Genomic DNA, 20871 nt, shown 5'->3' with positions numbered 1-20871 from the left:
TCCCTTTTTACTTATCCCCCTGGGGGCTTTACTGAGTGAGCCCTACAATGTACAGTATCTACTCACGGACAAGGTGCAGCATGGAGATTGTTTTGCAAACCGAAAAAGCAGAACTGATGGCGATGGCCTCTACCCGGCGTGGAGAGGTCACGCTTGTTCGATACCCATGAAATCGATTCGTTATCTTTGATAATTTTTCACTCGTACATCTATGTTATGGAGTTACGGTTCGCAGATGAGTACAGAACAGATCTGGTAAACAGAAATTGGATTCATCCATATCCAGGAAAACGCCTCTTATGGTAGTGCATCATGATATCTCAGTTAACGGTGTTTGCAACGATCTTCAAAATCTCCTCCGTCGACTTGTGCGCGTTGGCCGGGTCCTTGGCCACAGACTGCCAGATCTCGCCGTGCTTGGGCTCCATTGACATGCACTTGGAAATCACGTCGGATCGTTTGTCCTGCAAGTTGATATTAGCAAAAATTCCATAAGCCCAATCGTCCAAATAACGAACCTCTGTTCCATGTTGCAACAAGAACTTGTAATACCAAGCCCAGCCGTCGCCGTAGTCGCTATCCGAGACGATCGCCTTTTCGAACCAGGTCATCGCCTTCTCTAGTCGACGCTCGCCCCAGAATATCCGTGCCACCGTGATGAACAGGATGGGGTCGTTGTCCACCTTCTTGATCGCCTCCAAGCTGCGCGCCTTGCGCTGTGCCCGCGGCTCGAGGTGCCAGATGCTTTCGCTCCAGAGCAATCCAGATGCCGGAGCCTCCTGGAGAGCCCGCGCCATCAATACCTTGGCCTGGGCGATGTTGTTCGCACGACGTTCCACCCGCACACTTTCTGTCCAAAGCTCGGCGCTCTTGGGGACCGCAAGACGAGCTCGATCAAGAACAGAGCGTGCACGAACGACGGCACCTGCCTTCTCTTCCAATCGAGAGGCCAGTAGCCACAGAGGGACAGATTTGGGGCAGGCTCTGGTGCCGGTTCCGTATGCCTCGCGGGCTAGTGGGAACTTGTTTTGAGCCTCGTAGATCTGGCCCTTCATCATCCAGAGCTTGTCGGCCTTCGGATACAGCTGCAGGCCCTGGTTGACGAGATCCAATGCGTCGTCGTCATTGCCTAATTGCCGCTCGAAAGCAACACTCTTGACCCACACGCGATCCGTGCCAGCTTCGCGACGAGCAGTGGCCAGTAACTCTCGCGCTTGGTCGGTCTGCTTGGCGTCTGCCTCAAGCTTGACTGCAGCAAGCCAGATATCTTCGTTGTTTGGGTTCTGGTTGAAGGCACGGCCGAGGACTCGTCGGGCATCGTCAATTTCTCCAGACTGCCACTTCTCCTTAGCTAGCTGCAACCAAAGCTCCTCGCTCTGCGGGCATGCTTCAACGGCTTTCTCAAGAACCTGCCAGAGAGCTTCTTTGTCACCATGGTTGCGCTCCAAGTCAGCCGCAGCGAGCCAAATAGACCGACGATTGACAAAGACACGTAGTGCATACGCATAGATGGCACGAGCGGTCTCGTATTTGCCCCGGGCAATGCTAGACTTCGCATCGTCCATCCAAATATCTTTCCGATCATCATCCTCATCCAGGCCCCATCCGAGCGTCTCACGAATGATAGCACCGCAGGTGAGGATGGCACCTTCTTCCTCGCATCGCTGGGCCTCTTCAATCCATTCCTCTCGCTTCAACATTGCATTCTCTCTGGCGAGGGATTGGATGGCACGTTTCATGACGTTAACCTTTTCAAAGGTGCCCATCTGTTCCTGAAGACGAGCTGCAGCAATCCAGATTTCGTGACTAGTGGGGACCGCCTTGCGTGCAGCGTTCAAGACCTTCTGGGCATTTTCGGGTGTCTCCAATCGAGCAAGAGCCAACCACAATTCCACTGACAAGGGAATCATCTCCACGGCCTTCGCCAGCAAAAGGCGTGCATCTGCGGGATCCTCCTCCAGGTTGACGGCTTCTTTCCAGATCTGGACTGATTGAGGAATGTGCAAGATAGCTTGTCTGAGCACATTCTTCTTGGCCCGGGAATCTGTTTCAAGTTTCATGGCCTCGATCCAAAGTCCTGTGGAGCGGTCGTTATTCTTAATGGCGTTTGCCGCAATAACTTTGGCATTGTGGCCTTCGTTTAGACGAATATTTTCCATCCATGCATCCTCGCTCTTTGGGCAAAGCTCACACCCTTTAGCGATAATATTTCTGGCTGCAACAATTCGACCTGCAAGCTCCTCAAGACGCGCAAGAGCAATCCATCCCGGGGCGTGTTTGGGGTTGGTCTTGGTGACGGATTCCAGCAAGACTCGGACTCGCTTGATATCGCCTACTTCGACTTCGCCGGCCTTGACTTCCGACTGGGTCAGACTGGTGAGATAGCCCTTGGGGTCGATACTGGTGGCACTCCCCGAGGTCTCGGCGGTTGATCCGTGCGCAGCTTGGTCCAGTCTGACCTTTAGGACTTTGTCACGCGCCGCACCGATATCCGCAAAGTTCGTCATGGTGCCATCGCCATCTCCTTCGGCTGCACCGCCGTCGTCGGCAACGGTTGTGTCGAACTGTGCCGAGTCCCGGGCACCTGCAATAACACTATCCGGAACGGCGTAGAATCTCTGGCGATTGTTCTGCTTCTCTCGTCGGTTCTTGCCCGTCAGGTCACCAACTTCGGGCAGGTTGGCCCAGTCGTCCTCGGAAACCGCAGCGAGGGAACGTTTCAAATCGGCAAACTGCTGTTGAATCTTGGGGTTCTTTCGTTCGTAGTCATCGCGTTCTTGTTGCTCTCGAGCTTCCCTGTAGGTGGCGAACGATTCAAGTCGGTATTCTGTCCAAACAACCGGGGCTTGGCCCGATGAACAAGATATCTCTTGGGAGAGGACTGCGCAAGGGAATGGTACTAACCTTCGAATTTTTCGGCGCCTATCCATCTTCTCGTCTACCTCTTGGTAGATGCGATCTGCCTCATCGTCTTCCTGGTCGAACTGCCCGTAGGCAAACAGGCCCGTCTCATTGTCGGGATCCTGGAAGCGCTCATCGTCCTCTTCCTCCTTGTCTTCTTTGCCTCCTTTCTCGCGAGACTTATCACCGTAGGCGGTGGGCGCAGCAGCTCCGAGCGCGGCAGCTCGTTTCGTTAACGCGGCCTGGATCTGTTCAGGTGTCGGGCCTTCGCGCGCGGGTCCCAAGTCGGAGCGTGTGGTGAAGCCAGTCGCACCACGACCCAGACCGGCGACATAGTTCTCCGGCGCCTGCTGGCTGAGAAAATCCTTGCGTCCGGACGCCATGATGGGGCATGAAGCTGCGACAAGAGTTGGAGAGAGTTGATGGGCGGGCCCCGTAGAAAAGTAGATCCGAATCCGACAATCTTATCGCGGGAAAAAAAGTTGCCCACAGTGACATCGCCAAGTTTACCTTGGGTTCTTTCCTTTCTGAGGGATTTGTCGCAAAGCTTCGTCTTCTGACAGACCCCGTTCAAAATGCCTAAAGTCAAACCCCAGAAGCGCAACAGCGCGCACTCAGATGCAGTCGCAAAGACCAAGGCCGCGCACAGCATCTTCAAGATGAACACAGATATCGGCCAGCACGTCTTGAAAAACCCCGGTATTGCTGAGCAGTGAGTGCTCTCTTGGTCAAACGATTGAAAACGCGCTGACAACCACATAGAATCGTCAACAAAGCCGATCTCAAGCAGAGTGATGTGGTCCTCGAAATCGGTCCCGGTACTGGAAACTTGACAGCGAAGATTCTGGAGAAGGCCAAGAAGACTATCGCGGTGGAATTGGATCCTCGAATGGCGGCCGAAGTCACCAAGCGTTTCCAAGGCACTCCGGCCCAGAAACGTCTGGAAGTGATTCTTGGAGATGTCATGAAAACTGAGCTTCCGTACTTCGACGTCTGCATTAGCAACACTCCTTACCAGGTATATGCCGCCTCTGATCTGGGAGATACCTGTTTCTAATGCTCTACAGATCTCTTCCCCTCTCACATTCAAGCTCCTGGCCACATTGCCCGCGCCTCGTACTTGTATTCTCATGTACGTGTCTTATATTGTAATTCATTTTGCATATGCTAACATACAAATACTCATAGGTTCCAACGAGAATTCGCGTTGCGTTTATTCGCCAAACCCGGCGACAAGCTTTACAGTCGTTTGTCCGTCAACGCCCAAATGTGGGCGAAGATTGATCACATCATGAAGGTCGGCAAGAACAATTTCAAGCCCCCGCCGTTGGTCGAGTCGAGCGTTATCCGCATGGTCCCCAAGGTCCCGAGGCCGCAGATCAACTACGACGAGTGGGATGGTCTTTTGCGCATTGCATTCGTGCGCAAGAACAAGACCTTGCGAGCTAGTTTCATCGGCACTCCCACCATCATGAACATTCTCGAATCGAATTATCGCACTTGGTGTGCTCAAAATGACATTCCGGTGGAGGATGGCCCGGCAGAAGATGCCGATGGCGACGCGATGGATATGGGCCAGGAACAAGCAGCTGAGGAGGACCCTGATGAGGCTATGGAGATGGACGATGATGACGTCCCCGATTTCTTTAAGGAAGAAACCAACAACCGCCTTCAGGAGGCACTCAAGAAGCCCTCGCGGAAGAAGCGAGGAAAGGTGGCAGAGTTGGTGCGCGAGAAGGTACGCCAGGTCCTCGAGGACGAAACCGGCCTTGCCGACAGACGTGCAAGAATGTGTGACGAGAATGATTTCTTGAAGATGCTTTGGGCCTTCAACCAGAAGGGAATCCATTTCAGTTGATCGAGACCATATCTCCAGGGGCGCCAAAACAAAGCAAGGATTGGAGTCCGATTTGGAATGATGAATTATGATTACTATCAATAAAAGATACCATTTTCAGGCGGTTCACCAGCAGCTCGGAGGTGTGCGCGGGAGTCTTGAAATAGGCTCTGCCAGATAAATGCTTCGCTCAGCAAGAGCTCGATATCTTTCTCAGTCCAGTCCTTCGTAGGCAATGCTTGGAGAAACATCATGATCTCCTGTACAGAAATTAGTCTCTCGGGTCTGTAGCTTGTATGGTGCAGAATGCATTTACCTGGAAATCCATCTTCAGGAGCTGGTCTGTCCATTTGACCAAAAATGCAGCACAGACGTAAAGATGAAATCGTGAGAAGCCCTGCTCCTCAGCCTGGAATAGCCGTTAGCATGAGAACAAAAGCGAAGTGTCCATGAACAACGTACCATGTACGTATCCCACATGCGTATCGTGTTCCTAATATTCATTTCCCGCATGAGTAAACAATTCATCCATCGGAAACTAAACTGCATGAACTCTACGCCCTCTTGCTCGAGATGTTTGGCAAGGGCGGAGTCGATGCGCACAGTTAAATCCCGCAGGGCTCTGACCTGGCGATGAATGCCAGGCTGGGCATAGATGTAGTTATCTTGGATGCCGTCGAGAAGCTTCGTTATACACCAGAATGTATCGGCCTCGACTGCATCCAGGACACTTCGGGGAAGCTGGCCTGGGTCCATGCCTTCTTCAACGTTCAGATTGGTGATGTACACGCCTAGAAACACTTGGAAGAAAGGTGTGACCAAGTCATTGATACCTTGCACGTATCCACTGGCGGGGTGTCGAATAGCCCACACGTATAGAATGCGCTCTAGAGAACGTTGTGTAGCTTCGTAACCATAGAGTGGAAGATGAGGACTCGTGCGCGGGACATCTATGCTGATCTGGTGCCAGACTGCTTCGTCCAGTCCCCTCCCGCGTCCTGTACTCGAAGCCGGAGGGTTTGCTGTTGCGGCTCCACTGCCCCTTTCAAAGGCCTGACGTACTCCGTCAAGGTACTCCTTGCGTTTTCTCTCGAGTGTGGATATACGTCGTTCACTATTTGTGGGAAGATAGCCGAGGAGAAGCTGCCAGGTCATCGGCCGAACCTCCTCTGGAACACCAGACCATGCAAGGTCCCGCAATTCGGTTATAGATACCGTGCTTGCCTGCAGAATGCGCTTGAATTTGTTGATTCGTGAGATGCGGCTCGAATGCATCTCTCTCTCCTTTGGTGTAGCATTTGTCGGGGGCACAGTGTGATTGATGAGATTCAAGGCATTTGCAGGATCTAGGAGTAGAGTTAGCATTTCTGCGGCCTGAGGTCCCGAATAGCATCTCTACCTTGTAGGATATCTTTGTACTGTGGCCTAAGAATTTTTCCTTCGCTTTTTCGTGCCGTTGGGTACATGGGTGCGCCCCGTTCCTCGGCAATGTCTGAGCTATTTGCCCGCTGTCTGTTGTTGGCCGCGAGACTGAACCCCAGGGAGGAAGGATTTTCGCCCATCGATCCGCCGGGATTGGCGCTCTTGAATTTCAAAGGGCCTGACTTCTTTCTCCTCATACTGGCAAGACTTGGAAGTCCAAATTCATCCTCGTCGTCGTCGTATACAATCTCGTCATCATCGTCATCATCATCTTCATCATCATCAGTGGGGTCACGGCTCCACTCATCCACCCCTTGAGCCATGATTCCCGAATATGGCTTTTCACGAGTGGGCGAAGTTACCACGTTCCCAGGTCGATGAGCCAGTTGCGACGCAGGGTATGGGGCATTGCTCGAGGACGATCGAGGCGGTGTTCTAGGCCGTGGGCCGGATGATGCACTTCTATAAATAAAACCCTAGTCAGGATGTCTCGACCAGAAGACAATTGATACAAAACAAATTGTGTGGTGGGATGACAGACTGTAGAATATTGGCGTGGGAGTATGAAGCACCAACCACCGTGTTCTGTCCGTAGACCTTGGACTGAGACTGATTCAGGGATGCGTTTCGGCCAGCCCAAAAGGGAGATTCTGCACGTCTAACAGTAGTCAGTGTCAATCCACGGTGCATAAATCGGCGGGCATGGAACGTACTCGGAATTGTCTACCAAAGCACCTTCGTTAGCTGTAAACCGTAAGGAAGCTGCGAAGGGGTAATACTGACCAACCTGGACCATTTCCTGCGTCGGCAGTCAGCTTAAGTGCCACCATAGCAGGCTCTGGATGGTCGGAACGAAACCTACCTGCTGCCCCTTTTTGTTCGCCATGGTTGTGGACTGCGTGACCTTAACGGGTTTCGAGTGCGGGGGGGCCCTGCAATGATGGCGTTCGCTCCTTCGGGCCCTGTAGCAATCGGGAAACTCAGAGCTCAATAATGCATGTCGCCGTAGTGCTTCAAAGCAAATCGCAATCCTTAGAATCTGTCCTGATGGTAGGGGTTTGTAGTATACTTCAAAGGGCGGTTTGTTGCAGACGTCCCATAGCTCGGAGATCGGACCGTGCGTGAGTAATAGTGCCATGGGTGCCCATGGCACCCACCGCTTTCCTCCCTCCGTTTCTTCACTCCACTCCTTCCTTTCCCCCACGCATTAGGATCCTTGAGCTTCTGGGTCTCTCGGTCTTCTGTTCTCGCTAGACGCTTAGTTCTCTCTATTCCCCATTGCCCTCTCACCCGTGTCACGAATTTTCCAGCATCATGGCGGAACCGGAAGAACTCGAGGAGGATCTCTTCGCTGATCTGTACGTCCCTCACCTAAATCTGCTCTTAGGACTGTCCCGACTGACAATTCGATCACACAGTTATGACGCCGATGAATCGACCAATCGCGCAACTTCTGCGGTAGAGACCGCAAAGCCTGCCGAACCCGCTGCTTCGGCTATCCCTGCAGAGCCTACTGGAGATGCGCCTATCCAGAGCTACGAGGACTCGCATGTCGATACATACCCTGCGCAAGCCCCTTCTCAGATGGAGTACGGCATGGGCTATCAGAATGGTCATAATGGCGCCTCCGCTACCCCCGTACCTGCTCCGGCGGATAACGACAATCATGGAACGGGAATCAAGGAAGATGGGTAAGTGAATTGAGCCCTGTGTTTTATGTTTATTCGATTTCGTCGATTTTTGGTGTCTACCTGGCCAGGCTTTGCTGGTTTTGGGTGGTGTCAAGTGCTATTCACGGCGCAAATGCCTGGTGGGTGTTGGAACTTGATTTTTACGTTCCTCTGCGATTCCCCATATCAACGCGATATTCAAGGACGGGTTGCGGCCCACTGGTACAAGCATATGCCTTCGATTGTGGGGAGGTGAATGAGCAAACTCAAATGCGCTCGGTGTTTATGCACACACAGGCCCGTTACGACCTCATCAGCGTCTTGCCAAAACTCTCTCGGTGCTACGGTTGACTCCACGAGCCACTGGCAACCAGCTCCTACGGCAATGAAGATCAAGCAGAAATAGAAAACCCAGCAGATGTCTCGGGGGGGGGACCTTTGGCTAAGGGCCGGTGGTCGAGTCGGCCGCGAACAAGTGTGACAGGAGATCAGAACCTGCCGCGAACCATTGTTGCGAGCCACCATATATAGTACGGCGGATACTATATAGCTTCTTGTCGATATACGTTGATAGAGCAGAGCAAGAAGTAGCAACGCTGTCTGATGGGAGGTTATCAAGCCATCGCTATCTAGCTTGGGACTCTGTTAGACAGGGGTTCTCCCTGCATCGGGGACAGACAGTCAGACAGTGATAATTCACTTATTTCGCCTGAATTCCTCGCTGCATCCTCAATCTCGCCTACAACTTCCGAATATGAAGCCCACGAGGGGAAACATGGTCTATCTTCGGATCAAGCTCATGTAAACCAGGTGGGCTTGCGCGCTGGAATTGGAAAATGGGACACTTTGCTGTCACCGTACACCCTCGACATCCAACATCGCGCCATTGACAAAGCATGGGCGCCAGACAGACCGGCATTTAGCCGTATTCGTGAATAGCAGCTTAGCACCACCAGCTCCATAGCCAGAGCACTCACATCTTGCCCTCACATTCGCGCTTCTAATCTTGTTTTTTTTTTTTTTGTTGGTCGTTGGCAGTTTTATTTGGAGATACATGGATTTCGGTTGAGGCTAATATCGTTGGTTAGGAAAATGTTTATCGGTGGCTTGAACTGGGAAACAACAGATCGTATGTACTCGGTCGATGGGAGAGGGTCAATATCAGGTCTAACGGGTGCATAGAATCTCTTCGGGACTACTTCTCGCAGTTCGGTGATGTTCAAGAGTGCACTGTCATGCGAGATAGCGCTACTGGCCGTTCGCGTGGCTTTGGTTTTCTGACCTTCCGGGACCCTAAAACTGTGAACACGGTGATGGTGAAGGAGCATTACCTGGATGGCAAGATTGTAAGATTGCTCGAAAATGAGATAGAGAAGTGGAACCGCCAGCTAACTCAAACACTAAGATCGATCCCAAACGTGCCATTCCTCGTGATGAACAGGAGAAGACTAGCAAGATATTCGTCGGCGGTGTCAGCCAAGAGGCAACCGAACAGGACTTCAAGCAGTTCTTCATGCAATTCGGCCGTGTGATCGATGCCACTCTCATGATCGACAAGGATACTGGACGTCCCCGTGGATTCGGTTTCGTGACTTTCGACAGCGAAGCCGCCGTCGAAAATGCTCTCTCTCGGCCGCTTGAGATCTTGGGTAAAACCATCGAGGTGAAGAAAGCTCAGCCCCGTGGTAACCTGCGAGACGAGGACCGAGGCCGTCGCGGCGGCCGTGACAACTTCCGCGACATGAGCCAAGGAGACAACGCCCAGCAGCAGGGAGGACAGCAAGGCATGACCGGTGGCATGACTCCCCAAATGATGGCTCAGTACTGGCAGCGTATGCAGCAATACTTTGCTATGATGCAGCAACAGATGGCTGTGGCCGCAGCTTCGGGCCAAGGCGGCATGAACCCCGCCATGATGCAGGGCATGAACCCTGCTATGATGCAGCAAATGCAACAGATGCAACAGATGCAAATGAAGCAGCAAATGGGTGGTGGCAACCAGCAACAGGGTGGCATGAGCCCCAACCCGCAAAGCCCCGGTTCTCAACAGAACATGCAAAACATGATGACCCCGGCCATGATGCAGCAGATGCAAAACCAGGCCCAGGGCGGTGGCAACGGTGGTGCTAGCCCCGGTCCCAATGCCAACTACAACCGCCAGTCAGGCAGTGCTTCCGGTGCTGCTGGTGCTGCTGGTGCTAACGCCCCGGGTGGCCCCGGCTACAATGCTCAGGAACAGATTGCCTTCGAGCAGCAGAAGTACGAGCACCAGCAGGTTCGCCGCGCCATGGAGAATCGTGCCTTCTCGCCCTATCAGCAGGGTGGCCCAACCTCGTGGGAGGGCATGTACGACGAGGTGCCTCAGCCTAATATTCCCACTGGACCTCAAGGCATGGCTCGCAGTGGCAGCATGGGACGCGGTACGTGACATGATTTGCCCTTGAACCATCGACTCCATCTAACTCTCTATACAGAATCGGGATCCACTCCCCAGCCGAGCGCTGCTCCGGCCAACGCCCCTACTGGTCCCCGGAACGCCGGCAAGCCCGGTGCTAACTATCGCGGGGGTGGTCGTGGAGGACAATCTCGTGGTTACCACCCCTACTCTCGTTAGACTGTGGACTCGGCAGGTTTTTTTCACTCTTTCTTCTTCTGTCTGTCAAGGGACCCTTTTCAGTCAAAATTTTCTCTTTTCGTCGATGGATCTTGCGCTTGTTTGCTTTTTCTTCCTCATCATGGACAGGCGAGTCTAGTGGGTTGCGGCTTTCAGGGGGTTCTAGGGAATTGATTAACCGTGCAGAAAGAAAACGGTGGTTTACTCGATTTGGTTCCTATTCAGAGTCCCTGCAATGACAAAATCATTCAAAATCATTTCCGTGAAGTAGTATTGGGGTATCTAGATCTATTCCAGCAAGTGTAGTTCAGATCACTATGACTAGAGATCCCTCTTCCCCAGCAATAACTACCTCAATCCAGTTAGGTGCGACTACTTGATGATATACCAAGGAAACCAGAATTTCAGAACAATTTGCTTTGTAGCCAATATCTATCACATGTATGCAAACCACAAGTTTTTCACAAAATCCCAAGACAGAAGCTGGGAATAAAAGACGGTTGATATGTAGGAAACAAAGCGAAGGGAAAGGTTGAGTGTGTTGAGAGAAGAAAAAAAAAAAAAAAAAAGAGAGAGAGAGAGAGAGAGAGAGAGAAGAAGGGTGTTATGGCACAAAATCCAAAAGACAAGCAAGAAATCCGTCCGCCACTTAAACACGCTTAACAAAATTTAGGCAGAAGAATGTTGCCGGTAGTAGCACCGGTGCCTCGTGAGAAACACGGGGAAATAAAGTAAAGAAGGGCAACGTCGTGACATCTATGGCGCTCTAGTACGCCATGCCGTAGCCGGGCTTGGTCGGTTGACGGCCTTCGAGCGATGGGCTGCGGCGACCACTGTGTCGGGATTGTTGGCTCGAGTTGCGGGTGTGTGCTACACCGTAGTCGGCATACACCAGACGTTCGTTGCTGCCTGTGGAATTGGATCGGTGAGGTAGGTCCCGATAGGGTTCGTAGGGCCCAGTGAAGTTGAACTTGCTCATCTCGGTGAAGTCCCTCTTTTGAGGGTGCTCGATCAAGAGAGATTCTCGTGCATCCAAGGGGGTGAGGTCGTCGAGGTCACGGTTGTTTTTCTCGGCTTCCTTTCTCCGCTTGGCGTGAGGATTCTCGCGAATGCAAGTGATGACGGCATTGACGGCAATGAGAATTGCGAGCACACCAGTCAGAGTAGACTGGAGGACAATGAGGACGATACCAGTCACGGTCTTGGTGGTTTGGGAGAGTCCCAGCTCCTCCACAAAGACCAACACACAGGCAATTGACAGAACCCGCACGATCTGGATGGTGATGTTGATGCCCATGGACGATTTGGTGGCGTAGGGACGGTTCCACAGGAGGAGGATCAATAGAAGAGCTTCAACAACCAATTGGCCGGCGCTTTGAGCCAGACCGTGACCTTGGGCACCGGCAATGATACAGCCCTTGGCCAGAGCATACACGATGATCGGCACAAACAGCCACCAGAAGTCTTTCTTGTAGTTGTCATAGAACAGACTGTACTTGCGCCAGGTGTCCTTGTTGTCGTAGAGAGAAGTGGCATCACCCTCGGCCTTCTTGTACTTGCGGGCCATGTGGATAATGCGCCACCCAAAGAAGGCCAAAACGGCCGTGAAAACAACGAGAGTCACCGCAGCCAACAGCTTGGCTGCCCATGAATCACCATTTCGGAGCTGGTAGATACAGTACAGCACCCAGATACTGTACAAAACGAGAATCATGTTGGTGATGGTGCGAGCCATAATACCCCAGTAGTCCTTGCGGAAATTGGACAACTTCTTGGGGAAATTGCCGTACAATGCCCATGTTTCCAGGATAATCTTCAGAAGGAGAATGCCGACAACGATAACGGCGACGACAATGGCGAAAACCAGGAGAACGGTCATAAAGACATTGGCGGAAGGAATCATGGCCTCCTCTGCAGCGCTCTTGATCCCGGAAACCGAGAAGAGACTGCTACTGCCACTGCTTGAAGAGCCGTTTGAAGAGCTCGAATCGGACAAATCCATGGAGCGGGGCACGAGGTCGACAGCACGGAGCATCAAGTTCAAGCTCCGCTTGGTCGACGAGCTGCCGTTTGATGACGAGTCACTCAAGCTGGTCAGGTAGACATAGTTATCTTGGGTCAAATTGCCGCCGGTGGCTCGTCGGAAAGAATCAATCGAGTTCTGCATGCCTCCCCATGAAATCAAACCGGTGCTCCAGGCGAAGTTCTTGGTGAAGCTGGTGTAGACGGTAGGGTAGGCGACACTCAGCATGCCGTTGGTGGCCATGCTGTGGAACCAACCCATCACATCACCGAAGCCCGGGCTAGAGGAGTGGGCGCCGGGATGACCGGCTGCACCGAGTGCAGAGATACCGCTCAGCGCAAGAGCGCCCGCCGCGATACCGGCTGAGGCCCAGGCCACAGCCTTAATACTCGTGGACTTTCCATTAGACAGCTCGGACTCGACGCATGCCACGTCCTCATCGGTGTCCTTGGACGTTAGTGTCAACTTGGCCTGTCCGTCCAGATCGGGGATGTTGAAGGCGATAGAAGGGATCTGGCTGGCGTAGTTTTCCGGGACAACGATGCTTCCTTGGGCCGAGAAGGAGCCAGAGGGGACTAATGCGAGTCGGGTCAGCCGGTTGGAACGACGTTGCGGGAAAGATGAGGCGGATGCTCACCGGGGCAAAGCTTATCAACGTGGACCTCGTCGCCACACGGGTCAAAAGTCTTGCTGTAGATTTGATTGCCATAGGCAGTCACCGTCAAAGAGGCGGTGACATTCTGTCGCTTCGAGTTGGTACCAGCCACATCGAAGACGACTTCCTTGGTAGAACGAGTGTAGACGACATCGAGATTGGTGACCTTGATGTCGGAATCGGTCATGCACAGATTGAAACCCTTGGTACTCAGGGTATCGGCCGCTAGAGACTGGGGCAACACACCCAGGCCCAGGAGGGCCCAGATGGTCTTCCGCATTTTGAACGGGTCACTAATCGAGACGAATTGGGCGCAAGAACATCGACGGTGAATTAAAAAGGGCGTACGGAGCCGAAGGGGGGTTCAATCGCGCGAGAACCGACAGGATCAACCTGTAGGCCGAAAGGAGATGAAAGCAACGAAGACGGCAAGATCGCGAGAGATGCAAAGAGAGAGTGGTATAAAGCAAAGAACGACTTGAAAAAGAGCTGTAAGAGCAAGAGCAAAGAGAGATTGAACAAACCGAGTTCCCCTCAGAGAAAGTCTTGAAAGTCTCGACCCGGACGATGGGGACGTTTGCCCCTGAGCAGGTTGATTGGCCCCGGCGCGTTTCACAAGTCTAGACTCGCCTCTTCTCGTTATTCGTTATTCGCTCTCTGGTCACCTCGTTGCTATTCTTATTGTCGTGTCTTATGTCTTAAGTTTGCGATGCCCTAATATTATCGCTGTGAACATTCTGCAGGCGCTCAGCTCCCTTCGCCCTTCCTCTCTGTAAACAACCAAGCAATGAGTGGACCACACAAGCCCCCAAGCGGCCCCGCCACCTCGAGCCATGGTTAATCGAAGCCCAGATCTGTGCCGACTTTCCCTAAAATGGGGGTTCCAGATGTGCTCCGTACGAGACCGTTACTCCGTACACTGTGGCTCGCCAGATTGACATTCTAGACGCTGTGGATCTTCTCAGACTGCCAGATCTCGCCGTGGACGCGAACCCTTGTGCGCACACAGACCCAGCGTTGCGCTGAAATTGAGGAGCTTCAGTCTACGGTGTTACCTAGCTGTCCTCACGGAAAAGGGAGCCCCGAGACTGTGCCGCGCGCCATCAACCTGAGACAAGCCAAGCGCCGGCCGGTTGGGCCGTTATTATTACTTCGGTCCCACGATAGGCTGAGCCGGGCCACGATGGAGCCCCTGTCACGGCCCAGCAAAGCGTTTAAACATCCCTTGTCAGTCGAACGGGATGTGGCGTAGGTGATATCAAACGCAGATCCTCGATTCCAAAAATATGCATAGGTCCAGTCCCCTCTGCCACAATGTGGATCCGGGTTGGCCAACACTTGGCCATTTACCTAATGAGACAGTCGTCCACGGATATTGATTCCATGCGAGTTTGTATGGCATTCCTGCCTGACTACTATGTACAGTATGACCTATTACACCGCAACCTATCGAGATGAGCCCTGTGTGAGACTGCGATTCATCTGATGCAGATGCAGTCCTCCACAAACCAAACCCGTTCAGGGCCCGGACACATTCTACTGTAGATTACACGGTTCAAGGAACTCCGGAAATGAATCATTAAGCTTATGCAGGTATTCTCATAATCGTCATAATTAGTTACTCGGCAAAGGCTCAGTGGTACACTGAAAATTATTTCTGCCCGGGCTTGCTCTGCATCTCTCGCATCGCAGCTCTCGCACTCCGGCTGCCTCCCAGCTTGGGTCCTTTGGGTAACTCGGTGCTGTCCGTCTTGGTAGTGCGTGTCTTTGGAGCCTTGCGACGGTCCTGGATCGCATCCATGAAGTCTCGCCGGAACTGCTCCGCGATTCGATCATCTGCAGCTTGGTCATTATGCGGGAGTTCGTCCTCTGGTTCATCATAGACATCCACTGAAGATAGAGGGTTAGCATCGGACTGGAAACTTCTGGAGGGCATGCATACGTTTGCTTTCACGCAATACTTCCTCGACCAGCCGGTCTCGTTCGATGTCGGCACTGGTCCGTCTTTTGCGATTACGCCACGGTTCACTTGGACCGGCGCGATCCTGCGGAGCGGGTTCTCCGGGAGTTGGCGATTCTTCGTCCCCTACCAATTGTCGAGTGGCTGCCTCTGTGCGCGCAATGTTTCGTAACTTGGTCTCCTGACCGAGATCAATCTCGTGTAGTCGGCCTAGCGATGCCGGCTCGCGCTCGGGCTGCCCAGGTATTGTTTGACCCCCGGTGGGTTCTTGCGATGTCGGTCGATCGACGTTTTCGTTCTCTGGAAGTGGGCTGCGTCGGTAACGCTTAGCCATCTCGGAATCTATATAAGCCATCCTTATCTTGTTAGTCTGCATCGACCCAGCACCTCGCATGGAAGAGAGTTCTCGTACATGTGTCTGTCCACATCCACCGTCTGGCCAGCACGTCCCGTGAATCGGTCACACATATCTTGAACCGTCTCTTTATCAAGATCTCTCGCTGGTCCTAGCGCTGTGTGCCGACTTTCGCCGTTGCCCGATCGCGACGTGGCGGAGAATCCAATGCCACCTTTCCGAGTAGTAAGCGGTCGCCGAAGGCGGACGACGGCAGTCGGCTCTGCATCTTCGTCACCGTCTGGAGCAGACTGGAATCCAGGAGTGCGACCACCGGTTTCGTTATTGTCGACGACCCGGTCACTGGCCGTAGTCGTAGTGTCTTCGAGGCTATCGTCTGGGCACCGCCGTACAAACTTCCGCCGTTTTGCAGGCCGAAAAAGAGATTCGGGGGCAATATCATCGGCGTCCATGGAGTGCATGGTATCTGATAACCAGTAATTTGGGGTGCATTGAAGACGTGGAGGAAGAAAGAAGAATTGAAAGTGAGGTCATCTGCCAAGCGGATCCAACCAGTCTCCGCCAAAGCTGTTCCCGCACCGAAAAGACCGCCCTTCTCCCCTTCTCCCCTTTGTCCTCTCATGGTCTCGAATTGAATTGTCGACGCCCCCGGTGGATTGAAACTCGTTCTTCTTGTCATCTTGCGCTGTCATCATGAATCCTTCGAATCCGCCCCAAGCTGGCGAGTACGGTGGAGGTACGTGCTTTTCGCGATGCGACGCCCTTCGTGTCTCTCGATCCCCTCAATCCCTCTCAATCGAGTAGTTACGCTGTGCTGGTGCATATGAATATTAATATACGTCACGTGCGCGTTTAGATGAAGTCTCTGCCATTGTTCTCGACCCCGGATATTCTACCACTCGCGCTGGCTTCGCTGGTGAAGACGCCCCCAAGTCCCTGATCCCAACGTACTACGGCAAATATAACGCCGACGGCCAAGAAAAGCTCATCTACGGCGACGACATATTCGTGACCCCGCGCCCCGGCCTGTCCATCCACAATCCGATCGGTAAGGATGGCATTGTTGAGGATTGGGATATGGCCGAAAAGGTGTGGGAGTATTCTTTCACGTCGCGACTTACTGGCGCAAAGGCCAGCAACCCCCTTCACAACGGCTTGAACGACATCTCCAACGAGGAGCTCCCCACGGATATGGAGGTGGAGTCGGATGAGAAGCCTCTGGCCGACAGTCCGTTGTTGATGACTGAGGCTGGCTGGAACCCTGTCAAGGCTCGCGAGAAGACCATCGAGATTGCAATGGAGAAATGGGGTACTCCGGCCTTTTATCTGGCACGAAACGGCGTGCTTGCGGCGTAAGTATCGCTACATACCAACTGCTTACAACTTGCATTTTGCCTAACGTGATCCCTCTTCAGATTTGCGGCCGGAAAGGCCTCCGCCCTCGTTGTTGACATTGGCGCTTCGAACATTTCTATTACCCCAGTCCACGATGGCATGATCCTCAAACGAGGTGTCCAGCACTCGCCGCTGGGCGGCGACTATATTTCGTCGCAAATCCGCGCATTGTTTAAGAAGAACTCCCCGCAACCCATCACCATCACGCCTCACTACTTGATCTCCTCGAAGACTGCTGTCGAAGCTGGCCAGCCACCTCAGGCCAAGTACAAGACCTTCCCTGCCGATAAGGCACCAGACGCTACGTACCGCGCTCTCCTCGAGGAGCGGACACTGTCGGAGTTCAAGGAGTGTGTGGTTCAGGTTTGGCCCGGACCGAACAAGCTCTCTGCCACCGGTCCCACCGGTGTCTCCAACGAGGAGATGGCTCGCAGCTCTCCCGGCCGTCCATTCGAGTTCCCCGATGGATATAACCAGCTGTTTGGCGCGGATCGTTTCCGCGTGGTGGAATCCTTGTTCGATGCGAAAGCTGCCATTCCCGACCCCGACTCGATCTTCCCTGCCCCAACGCAGGCTCAAACTCTCCCAGAGCTGATCAAGGCATCCCTGGGTGGCGTTGACGTGGACATCCGGCCCCATCTCCTGAACAATGTCGTTGTGACCGGTGCATCCAGCCTGCTCTACGGCTTCACCGATCGCTTGAATCACGAACTGATGCAGCTCTTCCCCGGACCCCGGGTGCGCATCTCGGCCCCCGGAAACACCGCCGAGCGACGATTCGGCTCCTGGATTGGAGGAAGTATCCTGGCGAGTTTGGGTACCTTCCACCAAATGTGGATCTCCAAGAAGGAATACGACGAACACGGTGCAAATATCGTGGAGAAGCGCTGCAAATGATCCTGGGGCATTTGAAAATTTGTTCGGCCATGGGCTCATGTGTTATGAATTGGTCCTGGCTCTGTTGGTTTATGTTTGGGCGTTTCCTCCTTAGGTGCTTTGCCGGGGCTTGCGTGTCGGATTAGGCTCAGCCATGAAGGTCTGAAAAATGAATGCTAGATTTCCCCTTTCCGGTTTTGATTTGTACCACTAATTTGATTGTGAGACTCCTTGGTCTGGATCTGCATTTGGGATTTTTGGAAGGAAAAGAACTCGGCATTGCGTAGAGCGTATATATGGTATTATGAAAATGGGGGAAAGGATCAGGTAACGAGCCAGCGCGGATGTCGAGCTGGGCTGACGATGGACTTGATATCCAGACGGAACCTGCCGTCCAAGCGTCTCGTCCATCCAGATAGTCTTAGTACGTATTGTTTTCATCCTTGCATTTGGTCTGTCCACGGCAATTGGTATAATAGCGTTCTGATATACCTAGACGCATCGTCAATTGATGGCTGGCATACCCACAGCGGTTACATCAAAAGATACACGAGGAGACAGCGACAGGAACACGGCGAATTGCTATAGCAATGGATTGGTTTTGAGGAGCTTTCAGACGGCCCAGACCAATCACGCTTGCGCGCAGTCGACTGTTCGAGGTCTATACTTCGTAGCCAACTCCGAAAAAGTCAGACTTTATATCCAGATAAGAAAACTCCATCAAATGTAACTAACCGATGGTATTGATGCCGGCGGCACGGCTGGTAGTGCTGTGATGATGGAACCGGCATCACCACCCGCATCGGAAGGCTCCTCGCCCTCCTGGGCAACAGTCAATTCTTCGTCCAAGGCCAACTGTACAGAAAGGACATGGATCCGAGGCGACATTTCGGGCCTCTGTTTGAACGAGTATGTATTTAGGAACTCCGGTTCCTGCACCCACGACATCTGCTTTTCCAATTCGGCGCCGGACAGGCCCGATTTGCTAGGGTGGGATCGCAGGTTACCTAACGATTTGACTCGAAAGATGCTACTAGGCCACTCTTTGGTCTTTATGAGTGTTCGGCCACAGCAGTCTGCCTTGGTGGTAATGTTTTCCCAGGCCTCGACCACGCGGTCTGTCTTCAGGAACTGAGATATTTGATCCTTCATGGTTTCGCTGCCATCGGGAGGCAGTGAGGCCTGGTGTCGAGAACGTGAGGGTAACTTTGCCATTGATTGCTGAGTGCGAGGACGACCATTTGCCCACATTGCTTTCAATTGTTCTATCGAGGCACTGCGGGTTTTAAGTGTCCGGGCTGGCGCTGTGGCTGGCCGATTCTGAGGGAAATCAGTCTTTTCACTGACCGATCGTTTGAGGAGAAAGGGTTTGGAGAGACGCCTCGTGAGTCTTCCCGGCATTCGAGGAGGAGTTGTGGCACCCGAGTCACATCCTCCGACCAGAGCGCTACATGACTTCGCTCGGTCGATGACCCTTGGAAGGGCGCTCACTCTCTTGGTTGCTTTGTCGCCGTTAGGATCCATGGCCCCCTTTTCTGCCGGTGTATGAACTGGGCGAGTGGCTGGTCCAGGAATTTTAGGCTTCAAGAAAGGATCGAGTGGTAAGGGCTTATCGCGCACTGTGCACGAACCAGGAGGACTCGAATCCTTCGAAAAGAGCCCCTGAGAGACACACTTGGTTCGAGTCGGGCATCCGTTGGCCATCATCATGGACCGCACATCCTTCCGGCTGGCCACTCCAACGCGCCGTTGCATCTCGGTGACTGCAAATGCCAATTGACCAAGCGCCTTGGAAAGGGCTGCCCCACGTCGGCGGAGCTTCGACAGGGCCTTGATCCAGCCCTCCATGTTTTCCATCATGGACTGGTAGAAAAGTTTGAGGCGATCCGGCTCAAAGCAACCTTCATCTGCAAGCTGCCGCATATAATGCCACAAGGCTCCCATTGCCTCCTTACCCTTCTGGAGATCCTTGAGCGAATCCGTAATGGTGAGTGTAAATCTGTCCACGGCATGTTCAATCTGATCATTATAGGCCACGAGGGATAGCCGGAAATTCCGATCTTGCAGCATTTCATCGAACGCATCAAGGTTGGCGAGGGGAAGACTCAGATATTGTATTCTCGTGCGCACATCCAGATGGATAATCAAGAAGTCCTCCGTGGTCCTTTGTAGGAATCCGTCCAGTTCATCGACGTGGCCCTGGAGAATCTTCATCACCTCGAACTCGGATTTCGCAAGCCGCATGGCCAGGAGATGAACACCAAACACCATCTGGGAAACCAGCTTCCAGAAAGGATGGTATCTACGTCTGAGTCAATACCAACATGGTCCAAACAGAGTCGACGTGCAATTCGATTCTCACCTTTCGGCACCCCTCTGGCGCCATTTCCGCCCACAAAGCCGTTCATACTCATCGTTCTCCAACAAATCACGCCGACGTGTCTGCGCATCGATATCGACGGCCCATTCCTCAGCTGAGCTGTTGTTCGCCTCCAAAATAGACTCTTCAAATGGACCCTGGAGCAGGGTAATTGGATGACTTGGATAAGACGGAAGCTGTGTATCCACAACTGCAGAACAGGCCAGCTGTTCCTCGGGGTCAACTCTGCCACCTGCAGCACGTGTTTTATCCATGTCCAATGCCGCCATGAATGCTTCGGCAAAACAACTGTGGTCCGGATGAACGCGTCAATTGATTCCAAGAGATTCACCCTTGACCCGCGCTTTTCTTCAAGTGTACGCAAGTCGTGGGAAATCACAGGTGGTTCAGTAGCGGCGCATGGCATGCCAATCAAAGCTCATGCCAGCATCCATCGGGATGCAGTCGGATATAAAATCGCGATCGGGACTGGCCTTGTAAGATGTTTACCCTTCGGCTTCAAAGGGTTCGCAACGGCTGGGAGAATGGCTGGCTAGATGAGTGAATCAACACGCAAGGACAACTGTATACTATGAGGTCGTTAGAGAGGCTGTTGCGATCGCAGGGATAAAGACATACACTTTGAAGCCGAAACCGCGGTGGCGGGACAATGAAAAAAAGTGAGACACCGGGGACCGCGAGTTCTCTAACACTACCGATGGCAGAGACTAAAAAGAAATTAAAGAAATAAAGAACCAAGAAAAATGGGGCCGAAATGAGCGGTCGGAGAAGATGCCGTTCGTA

General features: G+C 52.9%; 8 protein-coding genes across 8 annotated transcripts; 3 read left to right on the top strand and 5 right to left on the bottom strand.

Annotated features, from left to right (window-relative positions):
- Positions 1-320: 320 nt before the first annotated feature.
- Positions 321-3284, bottom strand: N7498_008619 (U4/U6-U5 snRNP complex subunit PRP6; the record flags this gene model as incomplete). The annotated part of the gene is made up of 3 exons (XM_058455681.1): positions 321-464; positions 519-2796; positions 2905-3284. 3 exons carry the CDS (start codon positions 3282-3284, stop codon positions 321-323), a joined length of 2802 nt encoding a protein of 933 aa, XP_058305669.1.
- Positions 3285-3476: 192 nt separating this feature from the next.
- On the top strand, positions 3477-4759 carry N7498_008618 (dimethyladenosine transferase; the record flags this gene model as incomplete). The annotated part of the gene is made up of 4 exons (XM_058455680.1): positions 3477-3613; positions 3664-3919; positions 3969-4033; positions 4090-4759. The coding sequence occupies 4 exons, from the start codon at positions 3477-3479 to the stop codon at positions 4757-4759; spliced, it is 1128 nt and encodes a 375-aa protein (XP_058305668.1).
- A 77-nt stretch (positions 4760-4836) lies between these two features.
- On the bottom strand, positions 4837-7046 carry N7498_008617 (GTPase-activating protein GYP1; the record flags this gene model as incomplete). Its single annotated transcript, XM_058455679.1, has 8 exons — positions 4837-4998; positions 5055-5147; positions 5201-6084; positions 6138-6622; positions 6702-6818; positions 6874-6883; positions 6944-6959; positions 7023-7046. 8 exons carry the CDS (start codon positions 7044-7046, stop codon positions 4837-4839), a joined length of 1791 nt encoding a protein of 596 aa, XP_058305667.1.
- A 428-nt stretch (positions 7047-7474) lies between these two features.
- Positions 7475-10444, top strand: N7498_008616 (RNA-binding protein; the record flags this gene model as incomplete). The annotated part of the gene is made up of 6 exons (XM_058455678.1): positions 7475-7518; positions 7579-7851; positions 8919-8959; positions 9013-9176; positions 9236-10250; positions 10305-10444. The coding sequence occupies 6 exons, from the start codon at positions 7475-7477 to the stop codon at positions 10442-10444; spliced, it is 1677 nt and encodes a 558-aa protein (XP_058305666.1).
- A 766-nt stretch (positions 10445-11210) lies between these two features.
- On the bottom strand, positions 11211-13402 carry N7498_008615 (transient receptor potential ion channel family protein; the record flags this gene model as incomplete). The annotated part of the gene is made up of 2 exons (XM_058455677.1): positions 11211-13042; positions 13105-13402. 2 exons carry the CDS (start codon positions 13400-13402, stop codon positions 11211-11213), a joined length of 2130 nt encoding a protein of 709 aa, XP_058305665.1.
- Positions 13403-14773: 1371 nt separating this feature from the next.
- N7498_008614 (telomere length and silencing 1 family protein) lies at positions 14774-15898 on the bottom strand (the record flags this gene model as incomplete). Its single annotated transcript, XM_058455676.1, has 3 exons — positions 14774-15012; positions 15065-15438; positions 15495-15898. The coding sequence occupies 3 exons, from the start codon at positions 15896-15898 to the stop codon at positions 14774-14776; spliced, it is 1017 nt and encodes a 338-aa protein (XP_058305664.1).
- Positions 15899-16130: 232 nt separating this feature from the next.
- N7498_008613 (actin family protein) lies at positions 16131-17729 on the top strand (the record flags this gene model as incomplete). Its single annotated transcript, XM_058455675.1, has 3 exons — positions 16131-16173; positions 16294-16789; positions 16853-17729. 3 exons carry the CDS (start codon positions 16131-16133, stop codon positions 17727-17729), a joined length of 1416 nt encoding a protein of 471 aa, XP_058305663.1.
- Positions 17730-18428: 699 nt separating this feature from the next.
- On the bottom strand, positions 18429-20357 carry N7498_008612 (uncharacterized protein; the record flags this gene model as incomplete). Its single annotated transcript, XM_058455674.1, has 2 exons — positions 18429-20010; positions 20071-20357. The coding sequence occupies 2 exons, from the start codon at positions 20355-20357 to the stop codon at positions 18429-18431; spliced, it is 1869 nt and encodes a 622-aa protein (XP_058305662.1).
- Positions 20358-20871: the final 514 nt, after the last annotated feature.

This window comes from Penicillium cinerascens (genome assembly GCF_028974065.1).
Source record: "Penicillium cinerascens strain IBT 15544 chromosome Unknown scaffold_4_segment0_segment0, whole genome shotgun sequence".
NCBI lineage: Eukaryota > Fungi > Ascomycota > Eurotiomycetes > Eurotiales > Aspergillaceae > Penicillium > Penicillium cinerascens.
The sequence above is the reverse complement of the archived record's forward strand: the minus strand, read 5'-3'. Positions and strand labels throughout refer to the sequence as shown.